Here is a 25,354-nt window from a genome sequence, read left to right as displayed (position 1 = left end):
AAAATATGATCCATTATCTCATTTTTCTTTTAATTTTAATTTTTTTAATATGAAAAAGTGTGAATTTACCATATTATCCTCATTTCATTAATAATTTTAATTCTTAATTTTTGAATTAACCAATGGCATTTTTCGGTATTTTGAATGTTTCACCATTCTTTGCCTTTTGCTTTATATATACTAGCCCCTTGGCACATGCACAAGCATGTGCCATTTGGTTTTATTTTTTGTTTTTTATTTTATTTTTAGAATTAAGAAAATGTAACATAGATAGTTATGTTCTATAAAAGTATAACCTATTATTTGATTTTGTTTTTAATTTTAATTTTTTTAATATTAAAAAAATATGAATTTACCATATTATCCTCATTTAATTAATAATTTCAATTCTTAATGTTTGAATTAAACAAAAGCATTTTTTTAGTATTTTGAATGTTTCACCATTCTCTGCCTTTTACTTTATATATATATATATATCCCCTTCTATTGAGGGATCCCTCAAATAATTTTATTTGAGGGACGCCCTTTAGGGTACCCTACAATTTTTTTCCCAATGATCCAAACCATATATTTTTTAGGTCTTCATTCATAGATCATCCTTACAAAAAATTAGACAATTCGGAAACCGTTTCGACATCCAATTGTGTCTTACAAAATCAATGAACACGGTGCTTCAAGAAAATGCTAAAATTTCAATAACTTAATTGAGTGATCAAATGATATCGGATTCAAGTAATTTTTTGTAGAGATGATCTTTGAATGAGTATCTACAAAATAGACGGTTTGGATTAGTGAAATACAATCCGGAGTGGGGCCTACAAGGGGTGTCCCTCAAATAAGCTTATTTGAGGGATTCCTTAATGGAAGCTCTCTGTATATATATATATATATATATAGATAATACGTGAATTTTGTGTATATTATTGAAGATTTGTAAAAAGTAGGTGTATTAAAAAAAATTGGAAAAATGGAGTATAGCCGCGTGGCTGTACTATTTCTTTTTTAAAAAAATTGAAAACTCGGAGTATAGCCGCTCGGCTAGACTATTTCTTTAATAAAAATTCTAAAATTGAGTATATATATAAATTACTTTTTTTTCTTTTTTTTCCTAAAAAGAAAAAGGATAAGTTTTTGCTATTTTGGTGAAAACTTGTGAATCTCAAGTCATGTTTCGTTAAGACAAAATTACGTACCATTCTCAAGATAGCCATTTATTCACTAATTATATCTGCTAATGAAAGTGGGAAAATGAGTTGGAATTAGAATAGACTTTGTTTCAGTATCTTCCAATACAACAAAAAGAAGAATTCTTAGAAAAAGGGAATGAATGACCATTTCAAGCAGTCTAGGCCTGGCAACATGCTGAGAAAGGATATAAGTTCACATATCAACCCAAGCTGAAGGACAGGTAGCTAACTAATCGGGCCATTGAATACTACTCTCTGCATCTTGCCTTGAATAAAAATTGACACAATCCTGGATTATTGTAGGCCTAAGATGACAATGTTCCACTTCTTGTTCAACCAGTCTCAATAAAACAACAATATAAGTAGGGTAACAATTTTCCCCCCGGATTTCTTTTAAATTTTTTGTTAGTAAGGAAAGGAGATTCGAATTTTGGACATTTTCAACATTAGAAATAAAAATATATATCATTGAACTAAACCTAACTTAAGGTTAGTTTGGCATTGATGTTCTGTAAAAATAATCACTGTTAGATTTGCTATTAGAGAAATCAGCTGTAAAATAAAACAGTTTGGCGTTTCGTAAACTTTTTGTTACAAGTGCAGTTGGTAAAAAAAACACGGGGTTATTTTTGGTATTTTGAAAGCTTCATTAAACCTAGCGCCTTTTCAAAACTGATTCCTGCATAATCAAAAAATGAAAGCAACTCATCACCTGTTTTCCCTAATTGCTTTCTCTCACAACAATTATTCAAAATAAGTGATTTTATTATCTTTTACCAAACAGGTTGGGCTTTCAAAAATTTCAAAATAATCACTTATAGCCCCAAATAAGCAATTGTCAAACGAGTAAGGGCCAGTTTGGCATTGCTGTGCTATGAAAATAATCGCTGTCAGATTTGCTGTGAGAGAAATCAGCTGTGAGAGAAAGCAGTTTGGCGTTTGGTAAAATTTTTGTTAAAAGTGTTGTTAGTATTGATTTTATGCATAATCAGAAAATGATTGCCGCATAATCATTAAACCCAGCGCCTCTTCAAAACTGATTCCTACATAATCAGAAAATGAAAGCACCTCATTAGCTGCTTTCCTTTATAGCTTTCTCTCATAGCAATTTTTAACAATAAGTGATTTTCTCACAGTTTACCAAACGGGTTGGGCTTCTCAAAATTTTTTAAAAAATCACTTATTACCCCAAATAAGCAATACCAAACGGGCACTTAATAGTTGTGTCATCTTTGAATTGATTCGGTATACTTTGTGAACTAAAAATTACATTTTTTTAAAATCAAATCACTTATTGTAGCCCTGTTTGGACCTAAATTTGTTTGCTCATGGGTCTGGGAAATATGGGCCTTTAAAGATAGTGACAACAGAAGAAGGAGAGAGCTTTCGACCCAAGGTTGACTTTTAAAGCCCACACGACACTCACCCTAATATGAAGATGCACATCTATAATTCATATATGGCACCCTCGGCACCCTCACCATAGAACGACTCGGCTAAAATGAGGTTGAAGAGACGTTAACTCTTCAAGTCAAGGAAAGGTTTGCTCCACCGAAGGAGTGTGCCGTAGTTGGTGGCTTGAAAATGCCTTTCTATTTTCTTTGTTTTGCATTGGATTTATGTTCAAATGAACTTCAAATCTGGAAACACGCCAAGATGAGAGGGAATAAATGGAGCATCCACCTCCTTGATTATATTAGAATAGGACTTAAAAGTACAAGAACCATTTTGCAAATCTAAGAACAATGACTGCAACTCAAATCTATCCAATTCTTATTTCATTGCATTGACCCTCCAACTTCCCTAGAACTAGTTTCCAGTTTTTCTTGTTCTGCCAAGGTTTCAGAAATTTGGACCAGCCGCAAGTATCTCTTCAGTCAGCTTGTTGTCCTTTCCAATCTTGTAGTTTGTGAAGGTCTCAAAGTTCCTCTTGAAGAGGCCAGCCAGCTTCAGCAGTGTTTCATTGTGTGCATTCTTGTCTGACCACTGCAACTCCAAACAAAAAAGTTGGATATCATCTACAAGGGCAGACCAAGACTAAACAAAGGAATGGTTGCAAGAGAAAGCCAACTTACGGTGTTCACTGGATCCAGTATTTCCGAAGGCACTCCCTCAACCTCGGTGGGGATCTCAAGTCCAAACACTTCAGTCTTCTTGTACTTCGCGTTTAAGAGGCTGCCATCGTGGATGGCATCAATGATTTTCCGGGTGTAGGGTAGCTTAATGCGCTTTCCTGATCCATAGCTGCAGAAGAGAAATATATATTTATTTGGTCCAGATTCTATTGCCAAAATGATTCTAATGTCATGATGATATTATCAAAGGTGCATACCTTCCACCTGACCACCCAGTGTTGACCAACCATCCTGTTGCACCATGCTTCAGCATCTTATCAGCCAGCATTGCTGCATACTTGGTAGGATGTAACATTATAAATGCTGCACCAAAACAAGCTGAGAATGTTGCCGTCGGCTCCTTTATACCATCTTCGGTTCCAGCAACCTAAGAATTTTCAATAATTGGTTCAGTGAAAAATGTGTTAAGAAGCCCAATATATTGATTTTCTCTTGAGACCACATAGAGCACCTTTGCTCTTCTGCAGAGAGCCTCATTATGCCCCCAACTTATAATTCACAAGATAAACTGGAATAGCTGAACTTACAAGGGCAGTGTAGCCACTGATGAAGTGGTACATGGTCTGTGCCAGGTTTAACTTGCTCACAGGTGGGAGCACACCAAATGCATCACATGCCAAAAGGATGACATTCTTTGGATGTGGACCGACGCATGGTATCTTTGCGTTGGGAATGTACTCGATGGGGTAGGCGGCACGAGTATTCTCTGCAACCAGAAGAAAAATAGCTCAACAAATTTGTAAGCTGTATCACAGAAACAGAAGCATGTATAAGTATAATAGATCACTAAACAAGTGATATTTACCTGTAACAGATTTATCACTGTAGTCCACCTCTCGTGTATGCTCATCAAACACGATATTTTCCAACACTGCCAGTGAAGATAAATTCAATCATTTCAAGTTGAATTCACAAGATAAAACAGAGCACTTTTACTTCTTCCATAATATAAAAGAAATTGAAATGATATATTACCAGCACCAAACTTGATGGCATTCCAAATGTCAGGCTCTTTCTCTCTTGAGAGGTCTATGCACTTGGCATAGCAACCGCCTTCAATATTTGACACACCATTCTCAGTCCAACAGTGTTCATCATCTCCGATCAAGTACCTGTTGTGATCTGTAGATAGAGTCGTCTTTCCAGTACCTAATTATTAAAACAAAAGAAAATTAGCATTCATTATTGAAATGTCATGGCTGATCTTTAGCACATTTCAAACAAGACACCAAGGATGGGGAGGGAGAGAGAGCAAGAGAGCACATATCATATGGCTGCTAGAGCGACACCATTACCACGATCCGATGATACTATACCTGACAATCCAAAGAAGAGAGCAACATCTCCATCTTTCCCCATATTGCAGCCAGAATGTAGGGAGAGGATTTGTCGCTTAGGCATGAGATAATGCATAACACTGAAAAGACCTTTCTTCATTTCCCCGGCGTACATGGTGCCGAGGATGACCATTTCCCTCCTAGCAAGATTAAGATCTATGCTAGTGGAGGATGTCATGTAGTGTGTGTAACGATTACACGGGAACTGGCCAGCATTGTATATAGTGAAGTCCGGAGTACCGAAATTCTCCAGCTCTTCAGGAGTGGGTCGGATGCACCTGCAACCCACCCAGTTATCCAATTGTACACTAAGCTAATACACATGTTTGCACCTCCTATTTTCCTGGACTGATTTCTACACTTAGGGATGACAATACTCAGAAAAAAGATTATGTCAACGTTAAGAGGACTTATCTGGCGGCCTTACCCCATGGAAGGCATACAGAAACATACACTGCTGAAAAAGCAATGAATTCAACCATCGTTCATAAATTCTTATGTTTTACTTACATGTTGTGCATGAACAGTGAGTGATAAGCCCTGGCAGAGACGATCCTCACTTTGATTCTGTTTTCTGGATCCCAGTTCAAGAATTGATCGTTCACAAAGACCTGTAAATCAAAAGTTCAATACCAATTCTGTCCCAGAAATGAAATTTAACATTATATATATATATATATGTGTGTGTGTGTGTGTGTGTGTGTGTGTATATGCAACATAGTGACAAACTTTCAGCAAATACATCTAGTTTAGCAAGACATCAATTCTGCTACTTCTTAGTTTACTAGGCTCTTTTATTTTATTTTATTTTTTTGTCATAGTTTGGAAGGGGGAGGTGCCATTGGACCGTTGATGTGCAAACAAATGCTCTTACCACTGAGCATACCCGTTGGCACTAAGCTCTTTTAATTTACATGTTAACAAAAATCATAACAGTTTGGAGTATGTTCAAAGTTACAGAACCAATTAATAGTTATCAATATAAGTCTGACCAAATATTAATTATGGTCTTGTTGTATCTATCCTTCCCCAGAGTTGTAGGCTCTTGGCTGCTAAACTGGTAAGGTTGAACACAACACGAGCAAGATAAATACAGAGCACCGCTAAAACGTGTGGGGCAGAATTTGGGCAAATTATGCAGAAAACAACAAAGTTGCTCCTCCCAATAGGGTTTTAGGCCAAGTTGGAGAAACAAGACAATAAAGATACCATCACCCATATCACTAACATCACTATCTCCTAAAAGCAATATATTCTAAGCATTTTTCAACACCAATTTTTTTAAAGATGTAAATATTCAAACTTGGCCTAAAATCCATTTTTGGAAAAGAAAGCAAGCTTTTATGTGAGGCATAAAAATGAAGGAAGGAAAAATGACCTTGTCCAAAGAATTCAAGTAATCCACAGCTCTTTCTCTGTTGACCATGAAGGTGTGCTCATCCATTTCAATGTTGGGTGAGCCCCTACAGGTGAAAAATACCAAATATTTCTCAACTGCCAGTAATTTATTTATTTCAGATAAAATAAAATAAAAGTAAGTATATGGTATTAAATTATTATTTTTTAAGTACAAGTAATAATCTAAATTATAGGAAAGGAGATTTTCACACATGCTACTACGGTGCAATGGAGTTCAAACCTGAGACAATGATTTGCAAGTCAATGCCTTTTTTTCGGTAGTACTGTTATTAATTACATTATACACAGTAGTCAAAAAGTGAAAATGGGTACTAATTATTATTATTATTATTATTACCTTCCCCACCAAAGCTCATCCTCAGTGGTGTCATCTTTGACAACGCGCTTATCTCTTGGAGACCGACCAGTCTTGGCTCCAGAAAGAGTTGCTAATGCGCCTGTTGACGTAATGAACGACCCCTTCTCATACTTTATGGCCTGCTCATATAACTCTGCACCAGATACAACCCACACATCAATAAAAGAAAAAAGAAAAACTTACATATCTCATATTTCATACACATTTTTATCTATTTTTCGCATCAGTCACGAGAGATAAAGAAAAAGGGGTATGAAACAATGCGATATGGAATTTCTTTCAAACACAAGCTGCATATGAGTTTTATAATGAGTATGGGCGAAGAGCAGGATATTAATTTTATGGTAAGATGACAAATAGCAACAGCCTTCCTTAATTGTCCAAGATATGACCAGATCCAAATTTGCAGAAATTATTTTTAGTGGCGAAATAAAAATGGATCAAGATGCGAAAAAATGAAAATTTGGTAAAGCTCACCAGCTGGAGAGAGGTTGTAGAGGACGTGCGTGAACTTCAAGGCACTGTCACTGACGCTGATGGTGGGAGTGAAATGGTGATGGTGCGACACGTGCGACGAAACCTTGGGCGTCTCAGACTGCTTAGCCGGGTCACCTCTCACCACCTTCGGCCCAGTCTCTCTCGTCAGCGAAGCCAAAGATGCACTGCCAGATAAAAACAAGACACCGAGCAAAACCCACCAAATCAGAAAACCAAACTGTGAAGTTGTCAAGTCACATCCATTTTCCTAGAAAGTTATTTCCGAGAAAATTTGGTGTTTTATCAATATAAAACCAAGCAGGAAATTATAGGCCTGGCCCACCTTGTAGAGATATTTGAGTCCTATAATTAAAATTAAAATAAAAAACCAATATTTAGCCCCAACAAAATTCTCACCACTTTAATTCAAAACCTGGCTTACCTAACACGTGTCAAGTACTAAAAAAATTGGTAAGCATACATCCTAAGTTAGAATAATGATGAAAAATATTTTCTCCTAAAAAGGGCTCACACGATACCGCATCATCCACGTGGCATCCACAGATTGGACAAAGCGCAACATTTATGGGGGACCCTCATCAGCGGTAGGATCTACTGTTACAACGGTGGGTTCGGCCTGTCGTCCACCCTGGCCCCTTGTATCACAAATCCGCCGTTCCAAGCTGTTTTTATTTTTTTTTTTTTTCTTGGGTGGGTTTTTGCTATTTTTTTATTTTTTTCTCGCGCTTTAATCTGTTTTAAGTATTAATTAACTAGTATATCGAAAGAGTTACGTGGGCTGCGTGCCACGTGTATACCTGATGGACTGGAGCTGCTGCTTCTGTCGCTCCACTTCAGAAAGCGTGATGGCAAAAGCACCACCTTGAGTGCCCTTGATCGGGGTGGTGGGCGCCGACTTCTTCTTCTGCAGCGAGTGGAGCTCGTCGATCGTCTGCGCCTTCACAGGTGGCGTGCTGTCGTCGTGACACATCCCATTGCCCTTCTTCTGCGTCTGGATCTTCGCCAGCCCGTTTCTCGCCGTTCCGTTGCCATTTGCCACCGCTGCAGTCCCGTTTCCATTCGCAAAGGTGAACTCTCCGTTCCCGTTCGACGCCATTTTCTCCTCTACAAACAAAAAAACAAACATAAACATAGCACATAGTAAAGAAAATAATTATGATTAGGTTTTATGTCATTTTTATGTCCGTCTCTCTTATCGCGTCACATGTTTTACACTCAAGTTATCATAGCGGTAAGTATAGAAAAGCGATCGGTTTTAATTTTTTTTCTTCCTTAGGCTATGATTGAAACAAAAGATAAGATAGAAAGAGGGTGCACCAGAGATTGAGAGCTGGAGAAGAAATGAAGGAAGGAAATTAAATTGAGGCTAATGGGAAACGGGGATGGAAGAAAATAATGGAGTGAGAGAGAGCATGAATATGAGTGTAATGTCGTTAACACAAAGGGGAATAAGTGGTGAGGGAAATGAGATGGGAGGGGTGTCCTTTATAAAGGGTTGAGTGGCCCCCTTGTTAACCAGGGTTTCACAAAACTCCGGTCAAAAATTAACCATGGTTAAACCCTATCCCTCTTGGTTCACTCAAGTGAAAAAGTCCAAAAACCAATTGAACGAGATGCACAACGAGGATAATAATTACCAATCCTCTGCTCCGCTCACCATCCTACCTGTTCTCGCTCATCTAGTCCGACGTTTTACACGGTTGCCACTTTTCGAGTAATCTTGATCTGAGTGGTTGAGAACAGATGATCTCAGTGGAGATGCATGCAGGGGAACATATCTCCCAATGCGTACCCAACGACACGCAAACAGCAAACGACGTATCCCTTCCACACGTGTACAAGGGAAATTCGGGGGGTTGGAAATATTATCCCCAATTCCATTTCCCAACTGCATATTGTTTGCGTACGTTGTATTTGTGCTGCGCCTTCCCCCTAAAAATAGTAAATCAAATTGAAGTTGGATTTCAAGTCCGCATTTACCGTCAGTTTCTCGCGAAACTCCGAGATTCTTACGTGCCGAGTTTTTACCTCTTTACTGTACTCTATCCAGCCAGCACAAGTATGTAGCAGATTCTATAGATTTGTGCATTGATAGCGGGAAAGAAAAAAAAAAGCTTCTCCGCGTCGGGTTGCCGCAAGCACAGCGATTGCAGATGTGGGGCCCATTACTTGATTGGATATCAGCCGTCCATTGCGTCTCAGACTCTCACCCATTGGATGATGGGCAGCAGCTCTATTCTCGTTGGTGTTCGCGAGAAGCAGTGTAGTTAAGAGACACCGGTAAAGTTTGGTAATTAAATTAGTGCTGGTCTTTAATTTTATCCAAAATTCATATTAGTAATTTGTTGACTGGTAAGATGTAAAAGCATTCACAATGATGCTCTCTATTTTTTAGCTAAAATTTAGTTAAAAATAAAATAAATCTATTTTAGGAGTTCTCTAAAAAACTTCAATTCCAACAATACTCCATAATTTAGAGAGTCATAAATGCTATAACTCTTTTTTGATTGGTCAATCTCTATTAAAAAATAAAATAAAAATAATTAGCATTAAATAAAGGTTTGAAATACTCATTAAATAAAACAGTATTAAATTATAGGGAGCTATTAGGAGTTCTTTCTCTCTCATCAGATTTAAGAGCTCCTAGAGGACTCCCTATTTTAGGAGGTGGATAGGGAGAATGGTTAGAGTTACATTTTTACAATTCCTCCCTAAAATTTGTCGAATGAGGTGTTTTAAGGAGCCCATTGTGGATGCTCTAAGAGCATTTACAATTATACTCTCTATTTTTCAGCTAAAATTTAGTTAAAAATACACACACACAAATATATTTTAGGAGTTCTCTGAAAAATTTCAATTCCAACCATACTTCCTAATTTAGAGAGTCATAAATGCTTTACTTCTTTTTGTCATAAATGCTTACCTTCTTTTTAAATTTAATTCTTAATTTGCAATAAAATGCTGATATTTAAATACTGAATATTACCAAATAATAAACTACAAAAATAATTTAAATTTAACCCCCCATTTGTTTAGCAAGGATTTCCATTTGGCGTCCCTTATAATAATTTTATAGCATTAGAGGTATCCCAGTTGTATCTTGTGACATTATCCTTTCTTCCTCTTGCTCATCTCTCTGTCGATTTGTTTTTTTCTTTTTTCTTTTTTTTTTAGGACTTTTCTTATTGAGAGAGACGATAGCATACTAAACTCACACATACTACACAGATGCTAGAACTCGAACACAGGACCTTGTCTGAAGGAGTAAATACTTCAAACCACTACAATAGTGGATCATTTGCCTCTTTGTTGAATTTTAGCTTGCTCAAAGATAATCTTTTCTTGCTCTTAAATAATAATCCGTTCTTGAAATTCCATTCTCTTGCGCTCCATTTTTTTTTTTTTTTCTTCTATGTATTTTTTTTAAGAGCACTGAAGTATGCGTAGTCATATTGTCATAAATTTGGTCTTTGCCCTTTTTCTTTTTCAGTCGTTCCTTTTCAGCCTTTCTACTTAAAGGCCTCTCCAAATCGACAAAGGTTGAAGTCAAATTGTCTTCTTCTACTAATATTGGAGTGGATGGAGAAGTTGTTGCAGCACTTTTTAACTTTCTCTTCGAACTGTTTGGCTTTCTCTTGGAATAATCTACCAACCATTTTAGGATGGTGCTTTAATTCATGCCAACAATGCAGAAATGTGAATGATTGACCAACTATTTTCTCATACATTTCCTTGGCTTGTAAGATTTGCAAAAGTATAAATAAATAAAAAAGTAATTGAATTATAAAATGTCACATATAATGTTACCTTATCTTGTTCATTGAGACCCCTTGTCTTTGTTCAATTTGAGCATACCAGGGTCTTTGTTCAATTTGAGCATACCATCCACAAAACTTATTCACATCAAGTTGAATTGTTGACCAACGGTGCATTAAAGAATTGGCAGTCGGATCACTCACAAATCTTTTGTATTCATGGAAGTATTCCCAAATTCTCTTCCAATATGTTCCACTTTTTTTTCTAATTTCCTTGTACCGCATCCAAGCTGATATAAGGAGATTGTCTTCTTTCGTTGTGAAGTTGCGAGATCGTTGCTTTTTTTTGTTGGTTAATTGAGTTTATAACTCTTCGTTTATAGATTGATTGGCCATGCTATCCGTTGAATGTTGATTATCATTAAATAAAATGCAAATAAAAAAGAATAATAATAATAAAAATTAAAAATTAAAAATTAAAGATAAAATTAAAGACATCATTAAATAAATATTTAAAATTATAATTAAATATCGTAGCATTTAATTATAAGGAGTCACTTAAGGAGCCTATTATGGATGCTCTAAGAAAAATCATTTGGGTTTGATTTGGTTTGGTTTGATTTTTTATTTATTTATTTAGGACATTTCCTATTGAGAGGGGCGATAGCATACTAAACTCACACACATTACACAGATGCTAGGACTCGAACCCATGACCTTGCCTGAGGGAGTAAATACTCCAAACCACTACACTAATGGGTCCTTTGCGGGTTTGGTTTGGTTGAATTTGGAAAAAAAAAAATTGTTATGAAACAATTAATGGGCGTTTGGTATTATATTTAAATAGAGAACTCAAAAACCTTTATTTTTCTTAAAAACAAGGAGTTCTTAAATCTATTTTTAAGATCCAAAAACTTGTTTGGTATGTAACTTGAAAACTGTTTTCAAATCTTAAACATTTGAGAACTTGTGGGTTGTAAGAAAAAAACTGAAAAACATATATTTTTTGTTTTTAATAATTGGGGTGTTTTTTAGTTGTTCTTGAGTTTGAGTTATTAAAAATATGGCTAGCAAATAGATTTTTTTTTATTTTGGACTCAAATTCTATTTTTAAGTTTAAAAAATTGAAATCAAATTGAATACCAAACAGATCCTTAGATTTTTTTCAATTCTTCAAATTTTGATTAGAAAACTTCAACTTCGAATGAAAGATGTGCCGGGCCATATGCAAGTTCTTAATGAATAAAAAAATTAAAATTTGAAATATCTTCTAATTTAATTTTCTTTTCAACATGGCTACACGAGCTCGATTAAAAAACAATCCATTGGGGCTCTTTATGCTTTGATAATTTAATAAAAACAAAGAGGTTTAAAAAAGAAATTGGAGGATGACAATAGACACTATACTGGTTACAAATTGCAACCAAAATAATAATTTGGTTAAATATGAGACGTTGCTGTCACATCATCACGTTCCATTCCATATAAAAGTTGCATAATTTTCTGATTGAACTTGTGAAACCATATGAGCTGGATTTCTTGCACTCTGCAGCATTTTCCACATCTAATTTTCCAACTCAGCGTCATGCATGGTACATAGATAGACAAGAACCATAGAGAAACAGTTGATTTTGACACAACATGACAAGATTTTTTCTGGATTTCATATATAATTAGATATTCCCTCTTTATTATTCGTAAGTGTCATATATTCATATGCTAGCTTTCAACTTTGTGGATTGCCACTGTATACAAGATGCATGTATTTTGCTTTTCTTACTAAATTATGCAATGCATTTGCCACATAAAATAATATGGCTAAATTTAAAACTTAAAGATAAATATAAAATAATGACGTGTTTACTTATCATGAATGGATGCTAAAATTATTATAATTTTTGTTTTTCATGTGTTTACCAATAAGTATTGAAATTATCCCAATTTTTGGCTTTACATGTGTTTACTAACACATAAGCGATATGTGGTTTAAACATTAAAATCCGTAATCTAATATCTGAAAATTATAAATTAAATTAATTAAGAAAATAGTTGACCTAATTCCCATTATTATTTCTCATATTTCTAACTTGCCGATTCATGACTTCTCCCATCCTTAATAAGTAAATATGTCTTTAAGATGAAAAGGATTTTTAATCAGATGTCGGGATTTATATGCGAAACAACTTATAACAAAGGGCTTTTATTTAACATATACTATTAATTAATAGTATTATTACACATCATTACGTCCCTATCAAGTAAGGAACGTCCGTCTTCAGAAAAGAAAAAACAGGAAACGTCCTTGTCAGCAGCTTATCGTTCGATTTGTTTAAAAAAGTACCCGCACCAAACGAAGCACCACATCACCTCATCATATGTTCTCTACTCAAAATTATCCGACGTTTAAACGTCCCCACAGTCCCACCCCACCCACCAAGATCGACCGACAATCCCATTTCTTTTTTTCTTTTTAAAAAAAATTTAATTTTTAATTTTTATTGCTTAGTTGTGTGGTCCATGCATGCAGGCCATTTATTTATTTATTCCACCATGACTTCACTGTGATATACCATTAAACTGTGCTAGTTGTACCCCGGGTGCCAGTAGTAATCAAGTCCCAAGGGAACCATTAATAAAGGGAGGGGTTGGGATTGAGAAGAACTAGCAGAAGATCAGCATCAACCTGCTTCGACCATTGATATTCTATCTTTCGAATTGAGTCCATTCCTTTTAACAATGGAAAGAAATTTGTTACGACTTTGGGAATAAGCAGAAAGCAGTGGCATTTGACAGGTTATTCTTCAAAAGAAATTTGTGATGATATGGTGTCATAAATTATTGACATTTAGCTATCATGAGCAGTAATACTTCCCTAAAACCAGTTGCATATAATTATGTGTTTGTTTCTTTTGTTACATGATATAATTAAGTCGCTTGATAAAAATAAAAAGTTAGTCATGATAAAAAGATGATGCACATCATGCGTTCAAATTTTGTTCTGTCTAAATCATGTGATTAACCAATATGATCCAAAAATATAAGTACAAGATAGCTGACCTATCTCGCAAAAGAATCCGATGAGACGTTTTTCTTCCCGGATATGAACCACTAATCTCTAGACGAGTTCAATTCGCCCAGCTAGTTTTTCTCCATACATGAATTATTGTATTAGACTGACTCAAACATAAGAAAAGAAGAAACCCACCTTCCTCGTCCATTTTACTCAAAAAAGAAAAACATGCGGACATGGCGCCATCTCAGAATCCATTAATATATAAATGGGTTCGATGTTTATCTGGTACAAGAAAAAGTTGGTGTCCGTTTTTATTGAATTTGTAAAATTGTTATGAGCTAGCGGACACCGGTGACGAACGTGAAGTTTTCAAACCCAGATATAACTTACCGCACCTCTTTTTGAGGCCAAGACTCGGCGGAGTGCTCCAAGCACAAGAGCACAAGTACATGGTTGGTCAAGCGTAGACCCAACGATTTCTAGATCTCTTGTCCCCCAATATCCTAAAATTAATCATACCCATAGGGAATAAAAAATTTCCGATAATTTGACAGATTTTGAGGATATATGCTTTTGGGTTCGAAATTTTAGGTGCAGTTGGGCTTAGGGTTTCTTGTAATCTAGAAGGGAGGAAATTTACATCCTTTTGTTGAAAAATGAACCTATGAATCTTACCCTTAATTCACTCCATTTTATGCCAATACGTAAAGTTGATGTTCATGGTCGAATTCACATTTGAAATAGCATAATAGATTACAAAGGAATCTATATTATAATATTTGTTGAGAATAAAACTGACTGTAAAGGTAAATACTGACTCTCTACAATCAATCGCATTTCATCTTTTAACGGGAATAACATGGACCTTTAAAACAACTTTTTTTTTTTTTTCGGTTAATCTTTAGTGAAAATGAAATTTGACTTTAGTAATTTTTAGTTTTTCTTTCAAGGAAAGGTGTTTGATGAAATGCCTCTTAAAAGGCCGATGAATACTCATCTATGTTCATTTTTATAAACTTATTTATCCCCCTATATGATAAATTTCCAACTCTGCCACTACCTTCAATATTGTCATATGAAGAGTAGCCGTAGCAATCGTCACATGAAAATCTGTAGCAATTGACGAATGAATGAAGCTCATGTGACGAGATTTCTACGCTCCAATTCCTTGCATTTGTGCACAAGCTCTTGAATGAATTTTAATGGCCTAGACTTCAACTATGTTCGTGAACCCATTCACATGAAGCACCATGAAAACCCATAAACTAAACATCACGCGTGAAACTTTCAATGACTGTGTCGAGAATTCAAAAGGTTCGGTTGGTACAGGTAAATGGCTTTTGTAGGAGGAACCAGGGGAGGGACTATATAATTGTGACAGCGCCATTTTTAATTTATAATTGTGACATTGATGGGTCAAATGAGATGAATGGAAATTTGGATGTATGAGTGGCAATGGCATGGCCTGCTTTTGTCTGGTTTGGGGGGAGGTGGCTACTATTTCTTGAAAAAATAAATAAAACAGAAAGATTGTGGGCAAGTTCCAAGCTTGGAGGAGAATGACTCTTGTTCACTGAACTTTCTCATTCTGTGGCCCCATACTTTACAATATTAATCACTTTTTTTTTTTCTTTTTCTGGTGGGAATGGACATTTTTCGTCTTGTGTTTTGTCTACTTGTGGTTGTTAACAAATTAAAGTTTTTTCCGCTAAGATCCAGTTGGTAAGGATTCTGTATTGTTTGTAGTTCTATCAGTGTTTGAGTATCGCTGTTAGCAGTCTTCACTAGTGGACAATATGTAATTTTCTACATAAATTCATACATATGGCAATTGACAATTGAGTACCACACGTAAGTCCTTCCAATTAGAGGTTGTGGATATGGTGGTGAGAATAATCAATTTTCTCCTAAACTTTTGCCCTTCAGAAGAAAAAAATTTGAAGTTTTTTCTTTCCTTTCTTTTTGGTTTTTGGACAACGAAAAAAAGTACCTCCAATTATTTTATATCAGAAATAGAATTTTTAAGTGAATTATGAATACATCCAATTACCTGCAAATCGTGTGTTGTAAGTGAATTTTAATGTTAATTCTTGGACTTTCTGCAATTGAAAGTGATTTACATGTCTTTAAATCCCTTTGAGTTTGAGAAGGCATTGGAGTATGTGGTTTGTGGTTTTGGTACGAAGCTTCTTGATAAGTGGACCTTATTGTGCTCGTGCATTCTCAATCTCATTTTCAGGTTGTTCAAGTGTCATGGCGTGTGATGTTGCAATATGAATTATACATCTATAATTATTTGGTATCCATATCTTAAGTGTCTTTACAATTTTTATTTATTTTGTTTTACGTCTCCAAAGTTTGAACTAGTAAATAGTTTTGCTAGGATAAATGCTAGAAGTGCGAATTAGCACTTTTGCTATAATAACAATTGCTTTTATTAGAAGTACATAATTTTTTTTGTTAAATTCAACACTTGAAAATGCAACATGAGGAAGCATGTTCTTTCGTCCCAAAAAAAAAAAAAAAGGCACGTTCTTTCTCATAAAAAGTTGGGTCCATTGTTCAACGATAACTATTTGTGTCAAACCCTATAAAAAATAACTATGGTCAGCTAAAACCGATTTTAGCGCTTTTAAAAACAATGAAAACATGCCCGCACACAGTAATTTGAGATTTTTTGTTTGTGTTGAAATGGAAATTTCCTTGCTTTGATTGCAAGATTTGGCTGGGATGGGAGATGACCACTACAAATTTGCAAAACTCCTTCTGTTGAGAAGCTATCCAATCCAATTATTGCGTAATCTCACATCACATATGATGTGAGAGGGATCCTCTGCCCTTTTCGACATGCATTTAGCCACAAACTTCTTTTATTACATCTTTGATTGCTTATAACGTATAGTGACACAGACATGCAAACCACTCTCCTATAATGTGTCAAAAACTCAGGCCGGCCACAGCTAATTTTTTATTATAGAAAAGTTGATATAGATCCAAATTTTCATTAAGGAATTGAATTTAGTAACTTTGATCAAAGTCTTTTGACTTTTATGCCACATAGGATTACATTCCTTTTTAATATTTTCTTACCTAATCTTTTTTTTTTAAAAAATTTTTAAAATCACTTTTAGTTCCAATGTTGCCCCTTATGACTTGAATCAAGAAATAGTTATTTATATTATAATAATTAGCCATTTTTTGTAGGTAACATACAATTTTATTTGTCTATTTTTATATCTGACTTATAGGCAGTCTTCTAATTTATTTTCCTAACTCATAGGTAACACGATTTATCACTAAGTTTTGTTGTTGCTAATAATAACACTATTTACCTTGATGTCATGTACATAATTTCATATGGGTGTTTGTCTGATCAATTGGTATATTATGTGGGTCTTTACTTTTCGTTGATTAAATTATATTTTATCCATATATTAGGAATATTATGAAGGAAAGAATTCAAAATTTAAACTCTAAAAATCAATTACAAGGAAATAATGCATTAAATTTAGATTTTCAATGTATTTTCCTTATTTACCTCTAAGGGTAAAATCGACACCACAAAAAAGTAATTAATGTTAAATGACCTACATCTAAAACGAAAAACGTGTGAACTAAATCCAATGACAGCTAATCGTTTTGGACCTAGATCTAAGAAGTCCTTCCTTTTATTCGTTGTCTAAAAAATAAAATAAAATAAAGCAACATCAAGAACTTGAACATTCCTCAGGTCTTGGGCTAGTCTGATCTTTGTTGTGTTCTTTCGTGGGTTTTAGTTTAAAATTTTACATTCGGGCCTAGGTTATAATCTTCTTTTGTGACCAGGTTGTTTGGTATAGCTTGTTTATGGACTTTTCTTTGGCCTTAGTTTTTGGTTGGGCTCTAGCATTAGTTAATTTATTTTCTCCACTTTTTTTTAAAAAAAAACAAAAAATACAAACGATTGTCTAAACTATAAGGAGGAGGAGCAAGAGGGTTTCACACACACTACCAAGGTATAATGACAGTTTAAACTTAAGACCACTAATTTGCAAGTCAAGACTCTTTTCCATTAGAGCTAGACACTGTCGGCAATTTATTTTCTCTGCTCACATAAACATATATGGTTATGCACATGGTGACACCACAGTGAAAAAGTGGGTCAAACTCTCCCCTTCCCCCACACCCCCTACTCCCTACCCCCTCACACACCCCCATCCCCATCCCTTAAATCAATTACAAGGAAATAATGCATTAAATTTAGATTTTCAATGTATTTTCCTTATTTACCTCTAAGGGTAAAATCGACACCACAAAAAAATAATTAATGTTAAATGACCTACATATAAAACTAAAAACGTGTGAACTAAATCCAATGACAGCTAATCGTTTTGGACCTAGATCTAAGAAGCCCTTTCTTTTATTCGTTGTCTAAAAAATAAAATAAAATAAAGCAACATCAAGAACTTGGACGTTCCTCAGGTCTTGGGCTGGTATGATCTTTGTTGTGTTCTTTCGTGGGTTTAGTTTAAAATTTTACATTTGGGCCCAGGTTATGATCTTCTTTTGTGACTAGGTTGTTTGATCTAGCTTGTTTATGGACTTTTCTCTGGCCTTAGTTTTTGGTTGGGCTCTAGCATTAGTTAATTTATTTTCTCCCCTTTTTTTTTTTAAAAAATAAAAAATACAAACGATTGTCTAAACTATAAGGAGAAGGGGCAATGGGGTTTTGACAGGACCCGACCCAATTTCCACTTTGGAACTCGAGCCAAGTCCTGTGCGTGTCCGACACTTGGCGAATGTCGGGCACAGATGACCTTTTTACCCTCCTTACTTTAACTTTTTCTCTTAAAATTCCCTTAGACTTCTGCCGAAAATTCGGCAGAGTCTCCCCTGTATTTTGACCAATCCCAAAATTTTCACCTGTCAAATAATCTCAGAAACCCTACCAACAGCCAGACTAAGTCAACAAACAGATTCCAACCTCAATTCCTTATGATCAACATGATATCAGAGCATTTTCTAGGGTTTTCAAGGTTGCAAGGATTTTCTGCAAAACTTTACCTTGGCGCAGAGACTATGATTGGCCCGGTGGTGGATCCCGCGTACTTCTACGGCTTTGTATAGTCAATTCAAGGCATTGTATATCAGTCATATTCAAGCTTGAACGTTTCATACAAACCACTGAATTCAAAGCTTTCATAAAAGTACTGAAATCAAATGCGTATAAAAAACTCTATACTCAAGCTTTGCATAACTGAGCAAAGATAAAGGCATCTATGCTTGAAAAATCAGAAAAGCTGATTTAAAAATAACTGAAAATCATAATTAAGTAAAAGAAACTCAAAACCTTTTGAAAATACTACCAGTTCGTCCCCCTGTCATTTCCGTCAATTCCCTGGCAAGTCTCGGGCGTCACACAGGCTACCCGAGCCGCAAACTGGCCAAATCAGGGGACTATGATCAGCCTGTCCCGCCGGCAGATTCCTCGGTGACACCAAGTCAGCTCGAGTCGCTCTGGCAGGATGCAGGGGACCGTAGTCAGCCTGATCCGCAATCCTGGCAGGTCTCGGGGACACAGAGTCAGCCGAGCCGCAATCCTGGCAGGTCTCGGGACACCAAGTCTGCCGAGCCGCAAATCCTGGCACTCACGGTCCGAGCGTCCCCGGAACTCGTGAGGCAAGTCAAGTGCACTGACTGAACTATAATCAGACTGGATGTCCGTAGACATCGGTCCGACACTGGGTAATCACCATAAAGAAAAACGGGTACGAGGTGGTTTTAAAATAATGTCCTTTTAAAAAGAAATATCTGAATAATAACTGTAAAACTCAAGTCGTGCTGCGGTCTTAACTGACTCAAAACTCAAACTCTGTTTCTGTAACTGGTAAATAAGCAGCACCGACTTATAGCATTATTACTGTACTGCTCATATTCAAAATCGTATTAAAACTTACTCAAAGACTGAATGAAGAAACTTACTCAAATAAACTCATTTATAAAACTCACGTAGATAAAATCATTTATAAAATCTATTTTATATAAAAGCACATCAATTCATATAAAAGCACATCAAGTCATTCATGAAATCTGACTTATGAAAGAAGGTCCACTCACTGATGGTCCAAGCTACTTCGATCCCTCAAAGGTCTCCTTTTAAAATCGTGTCGGGCTCCTGGTGCCTTACTCGATCGATTTGGTGGAGAAACGGAGGAGAAATCTGAGCTGGAAGTTCGGGTAGCTTCGGACAAACCTCCGTCGGAAAACACGATTTTTCCGGCCAGCTCATGGCGGCCCCGGGGTTGAGACCGGTTGGAAAAGGTGGGGGACTCGATGGCGGTTCCAACGCCATCGGTCCCGTGGCTATTGGAGCTCGGAGGTGGCGCCAGCACCCTCTGGAAGTCGGCGGCCCGTTTCGCGCAGGTTCTGGGTTTATATAGATGCAACTTCGAAATATTTACGGTTATGCCACTGAGACTCTTGTGGCCATAACTTTTTCGTTACAACTCCGATTCGGGTCTACTCCGTGTCTACGAACTCCTTTCGCCGCGCTCTACGCAATGGCGCAAGCGAAATTTCCAAATTATTTCTCGATCAAAAAGTCAAATTTTCCCCCATTAAAATATGCGAGGGCAATTTAGTCATTTTGCTAAAAGATATTTTCCTTACCTTTCTAGATATTTCTTTCTTTTTTTGATATTTTGTTTTGGGTTCTTACAGGTTTCACACACACTACCAAGGTATCATGACGATTCAAACTTGAGACCATTGATTTGCAAGTCAAAATCCTTTTTCATTAGAGCTAGACACCGTCGGTAGTTTATTTTCTCTGCTCACTATAGGGGCCTTTTTTTTTTTGGTAGCTATAGATGGGCTGAGCTGCCGTAATGAGCAAACTGAAGAAAATATCCCCTGTGTCTGAGTTCAAAGATCAGACCCCAAAATATTTCGAAAGGGTAGTAAAGCCTTAGGAAACACCTTGGTTATCTTCACCAACAAAAATGAAGGCTGCTTACAGATAGATGCTTAGTGCTTATAGATGAATTTTAGCTTGGCATGAGGAGATCGTAGTATGGAAGCAAAATTGGCATGAGTTTAGCACTGAAGGGAAAATTATGTGTTCTTGGAAGGAAGAAAGGGTGTCAAGGTAAGAAAGGAAAGGTTTGCAAGAAGATTTGGCTAAGAAAGAAGGGAGAGAAAGGAAAGGGTGGCTTGGGTGTTTTTTCCGGTAGCTTGACAGAGACTTTGTTAAATGTTAGAGCAATCTACCAAAATAGGGAAATGGGTAAGAAGGGTGAATAGTGTATGAAATTGCTGGGTTTTGCAAGTAAGAGAGGAAGCTTGCTCTCTGGATGTGGATGATTCTTGTTGGGTAGAAGAGACCCTATTTATAGCCGCTGGAAGCCATCTTTTTCCAAGAAACCCTAATGGCTTCTATCCCATTTTGCCAAATTTTTCCCTTCCTTTCTCCCCTCATCCCTTCAGTCATCCTATATTGGTGAAATCTATTATGCTCTTTCGCACAAAATCAGGAATTTTGGGAGCTCAAGGTCCCTTTCCCGCAGCTGCCCTAGTTGAAGAATTCCTATTTTCATATATCTCCTTTTCTTCCTTTCTTTTCCTCCTTCATGGTCATATTTGATGAAGGAAAGAGCTTGGTATACATGCTGGTTTGAAGGGTGGCTCCTTGCACACTAATATCTTTTGGTTCTTTGGATATTTTGCTAGAAAACTTGTTCCTTCCCTCCCAGCAGCCCACGTGGTCTTCCAAGCTCCTTCCATGGCTTTTGTCTTTTAGCCAAATGCTGGAGCCTTTGCTGCCCTTTACTTTCTAATTTGTATGGGCTTTCTAAGATGGCAAGTCAACCTACCAAACCAATGGCTGACCTCACCAAGTTCTGGGCTATATTGGTTAATTTTAGCGAACCATTTTGGTTGGGCTATTTTGGTTGGGTTATTTTTGACAGGACCCGATCCCAATTCCACTTTGGAATTTGAGCCAAGTCCTGTGCGTGTCCGACACCTGGTGAATGTCGGGCACAAATGACCTTTTTACCCTTCTCGTTACAATTACAATTAAAACTTTCCTTAGACTCCTGCCGAAAATTCGGCAGAGTCTCCCCTGTAATTTGTCCAAACCCAAAACTTTTTACCTGTTAAACAAGCAAATAATTCCACACAAACTGCCAGAATAACTCAAATAAACGTTTCTCAACTCTGGTTCTCAGTTCCAACAAGATATCAGAGCAAAAACTAAATATTTACAAAACTTCAAGAACTTTACAACAAAATCCTACGTTTGGTGGGTGATGCAGAAGCTAGGAGTGGCCCGTGGTGGATTCCTTCGCACTTCTACGGCCTGTGGGCGAAAAACAAGTTTGAAAGTGTGAGTGGACAAAAATAATGTCCTTAAAAACAATTTATAACATAGTAACCCCCATTAACGAATAAATAGGTAAGTAAATCCATAATTCGACGGTAATAAAAAACAAGGCCTTTATATATAACATAGATATGTCTACGTATCGATACAGATATAGTACATGCACGAATATCAAGAAAACTGGTATAAGATGACTGAAAACAATAATTTTATAAAAGCACTGAAATTTCTTTAAAAGTGCCACCTATATGTACCCCTATAAAGTCCGTCAAATTCCCTGGCAGGTCTCGGCGACACACAGTCTATCCGAGCCGCAAACTGGCAGGATTCAGGGGACTATAGTCAGCCTGATCTGCTGGCAGGTCTCGATGACACCAAGTCGACTCGAGCTGCTCTGGCAGGATTCAGGGGACCGTAGTCAGCCTAATCCGCAATCCTGGCAGGTCTCGGGGACACGAAGTCAGCCGAGCCGCAAATCCTGGCAGATCTCGGGACACCAAGTCTGCCGAGCTGCAAATCCTGGCACTCATAGTCCGAGCGTCCTCGAAACTCGTGAGGCAATGTCAAGTGCACTGACAGAACTGTAAATAGACTGGATGTCCGTAGACATCGGTCCCACTGAGGGTAATCACCGAAATCGGGTACAAGGTGGTTTTAAAATATCACATCGTAGAAAAGCCTGCTAATTAGCTACCTTTCAGTAAATTTGAAAGTAAACTGCTATTTTCTCTGGTAACTTCTGAAACTCTGTCTTTTATATCACTTGAGCAACAATAACTAAGCAATATATAAATCGAAGTATTTAACAGTATAAAACATGCTCGAAAAACACGTAATAGTACTTATTCAAGATCAAATATGAAATTTAATTATAAAAATTGTTTAGAAAAGAAAAGTTCACTCACAGCTGGTCCGAGCTAACTGGACCTTTTGAAGGTCCCTCCTGTGGCTCAGTTTGGCCTCTGGTGCCTGATTAACCAAGAATCAATTAATAAAACTGCTCAAATAAAACATTAAATTAAACACCCTGACCCCCCGACTCCTAGAAATGCGTGCACTCAATTTAAAGTCGCTCATATGCCCACTTTAGCTTTTCAGACAATTAGAATGGCTTAAAAGATCCGAAGCTGTACTAAGCGATAAACTGTCAGACCGGTCGATCCGGAACCCCGTGGGGTCCACGATCATTGATGGCCAATCTGGGATTCTCTAAAGGTTCCTCACAGAGAAAGACCCATGTCCTGCAAGTTTGGTCTGAAATGGAAAGTCGGATTAGCCAAAATCGCGTTATCGCTTGAAATCCAAACCCTAGCCCCAGGGTTCGCGATTTCGGAGTATCCGGGACTCCGATTCGCAATCCGTCGAATCCTACACGATCCTGAAATCATGTAGAACGACATATCTGAATTTGGGTGCGATCCAACGGCTCGACGACACTGCACCCAGGGATCGAGCAATATGGAAAATCCGTTCGGGGCTCAAACGGACTCCAAATCGAGATCCGTGAAATCCTACGCGCTCGTGACAACACGAGGATCGCAAAACTACACAGAGTCACTTCACTACCCTCACCCACGTGCTGCCACACGCGCCGGCAGTTTGGGTGTCCAAAGCGATAACGGGTCACCGGAAAAACTCAAAACCGAGACTCCAAACTTCTATCCTAGGTAAAACACCCCATTTGGAGTCACTTTTGTTTTTGGACATACCCCAAAAAGTGGCCGAAAATGGCCGATCACAGCGGTTCGGCCGATTTTCAATTCAAAAATCGAGTGTTCTACATCTCAAATCGATCAAAACCCAGCCAGCCATCAGTTAGAGCACGAAAAATAGGTGAGAATCCATACCTTACTCGAACGATTTGGTTGAGAATTGAGGGAGAACGAAAGGAGAGAAGTTCGGGTGAAAACAGGTTGGTTTTCTAGAGATTCCGGCGAACTCCGGGCGGCCCAAGGGCGGCGACGGGTCGGGGAAGGACGGCGGGGCTGAGGTGGTTTCGTTGGTACTTGTGCCGGAGATCGGGACGGCCTGTGGTGGCCGATGCGGCGACAGGAAGGGGAGGGGGCTGTTGGTCGTGCGGGAGAGAGAGAGAGGAGAGAGAACTGAGGAGAGAGAGAGAGAGAGAGAGAGAGAGAGAGAGGAGAAAAGGGATAAAAATCTGACTTTTTCTAAATTACCGTTTTGCCCTTCGCGGTATTTTGACCGTATTTTCTTCGTTACAACTCCGATTCGAGTCTACTCCGTGTCTACGGACTCGTTTCACCGTGCTCTACGCAACGGCGTAAGTGAAAGTGCCAAAATCCTTCTCGGTCAAAAAGTCAACTTTTTTCCTATTAAATAATGCCAGGGCAAAATCGTCTTTTTGCTAGAATAAATTAATCCTAATTTTTAGATATTTTGTTTTGGGTTATTACAATTTTCCCTTTTGTGCTCACCCACATGTTTGGGCCTAAGAAATGGACTTGGGTTCCGAGGCTCCCAAGCGACCCGGAACCTCAATTTATTGGCCCATCAATGGGCCTCATGACAACCTATTACCATCCATACCACAACCCACTCAAGTAAGCCCCGGACATTTGAGTGGCTTGGGCCCACTTAGGCTTGTAGCGTGGTTGGGTGTGTAATAATGATTTTCTGCTTGGCATGGCATATCGCTTGGCATGCTTTTAATTATTATGTTTGACGACATAATTAGCATGGATTTGCTGAGCTAATGCATTTTATAATCTTAATCTCGATTCCTAGCATGACAGATTATTTATTTGGCATGGCACGTGGAGTGTGACTCGTGCATGACGAACCTTTATGTGCTCCAAGTAAGGTATTGCGCTGGGCCGGGAATTCATTTGGGCCTCAACACTTACATAAACATAATATGGTTATGCACATGGTGACACCACAGTGAAAAAGTGGGTCAAACTCTCCCCTTACCCTACACTCCCTACTCCTTACCCCCCTCCCCCCCCACCACACACACACACACACACACACACACACACACACACACACAAACACACCCCCTCAAGTTGGCCCACTTTTCAACTGTGGTGCCATCCCATGTGATTCCGATCCAATATTTTACACAAGGGTGGGCTCAGTTTGGTTTGGTTTGATATTGAGCCAAAACCACACGTCGAACCAAGAGCCTCGGTGGAGAGAATGGTAAAACATTCAAAATACCAAAAAATGTTCTTGGTTAATACAAACATTAAGAATTAAAATTATTAATTAAATGAGAATAATATAGTAAATTCACACATTTTTATATTTAAAAAAATCAAAATTAGATA

General features: G+C 37.4%; 1 protein-coding gene across 2 annotated transcripts; it reads right to left on the bottom strand.

Annotated features, from left to right (window-relative positions):
- Window positions 1–2,844: 2,844 nt before the first annotated feature.
- Window positions 2,845–8,392, bottom strand: LOC117630836 (phosphoenolpyruvate carboxykinase (ATP)-like). 2 transcript variants are annotated; one of them, XM_034363642.1, is made up of 13 exons: window positions 8,252–8,392; window positions 7,732–8,038; window positions 6,914–7,098; window positions 6,416–6,569; window positions 6,038–6,122; window positions 5,170–5,270; window positions 4,639–4,937; window positions 4,298–4,471; window positions 4,128–4,193; window positions 3,850–4,028; window positions 3,520–3,689; window positions 3,263–3,431; window positions 2,845–3,173 (listed from the first exon to the last, which is right to left on the bottom strand). In XM_034363642.1, the coding sequence occupies exons 2-13, from the start codon at window positions 8,028–8,030 to the stop codon at window positions 3,030–3,032; spliced, it is 2,025 nt and encodes a 674-aa protein (XP_034219533.1). In that variant the 5' UTR covers window positions 8,031–8,038; window positions 8,252–8,392; the 3' UTR covers window positions 2,845–3,029. The 2 variants fall into 2 exon arrangements, with proteins under 2 accessions (XP_034219533.1, XP_034219532.1); XM_034363641.1 differs by having other exon boundaries at window positions 7,732–8,385.
- Between the last annotated feature and the right edge of the window lie 16,962 nt (window positions 8,393–25,354).

This window comes from Prunus dulcis, chromosome 6 (assembly GCF_902201215.1).
Source record: "Prunus dulcis chromosome 6, ALMONDv2, whole genome shotgun sequence".
In the NCBI taxonomy this organism is placed as follows: Eukaryota; Viridiplantae; Streptophyta; class Magnoliopsida; order Rosales; family Rosaceae; genus Prunus; species Prunus dulcis.
This window is presented reverse-complemented; position numbering and strand designations above follow the sequence as displayed.

Coding starts and splice junctions, on each gene's coding strand:
- LOC117630836 (XM_034363641.1), bottom strand. CDS start 8,066: ATGTTTATGTTTGTTTTTTTGTTTGTAGAGGAGAAAATGGCGTCGAAC. Junction 3,690..3,849: donor TCAGTGGCTACACTGCCCTT/GTAAGTTCAGCT, acceptor GAAAATTCTTAG/GTTGCTGGAACCGAAGATGG. Junction 3,174..3,262: donor TACTGGATCCAGTGAACACC/GTAAGTTGGCTT, acceptor TTGGAGTTGCAG/TGGTCAGACAAGAATGCACA.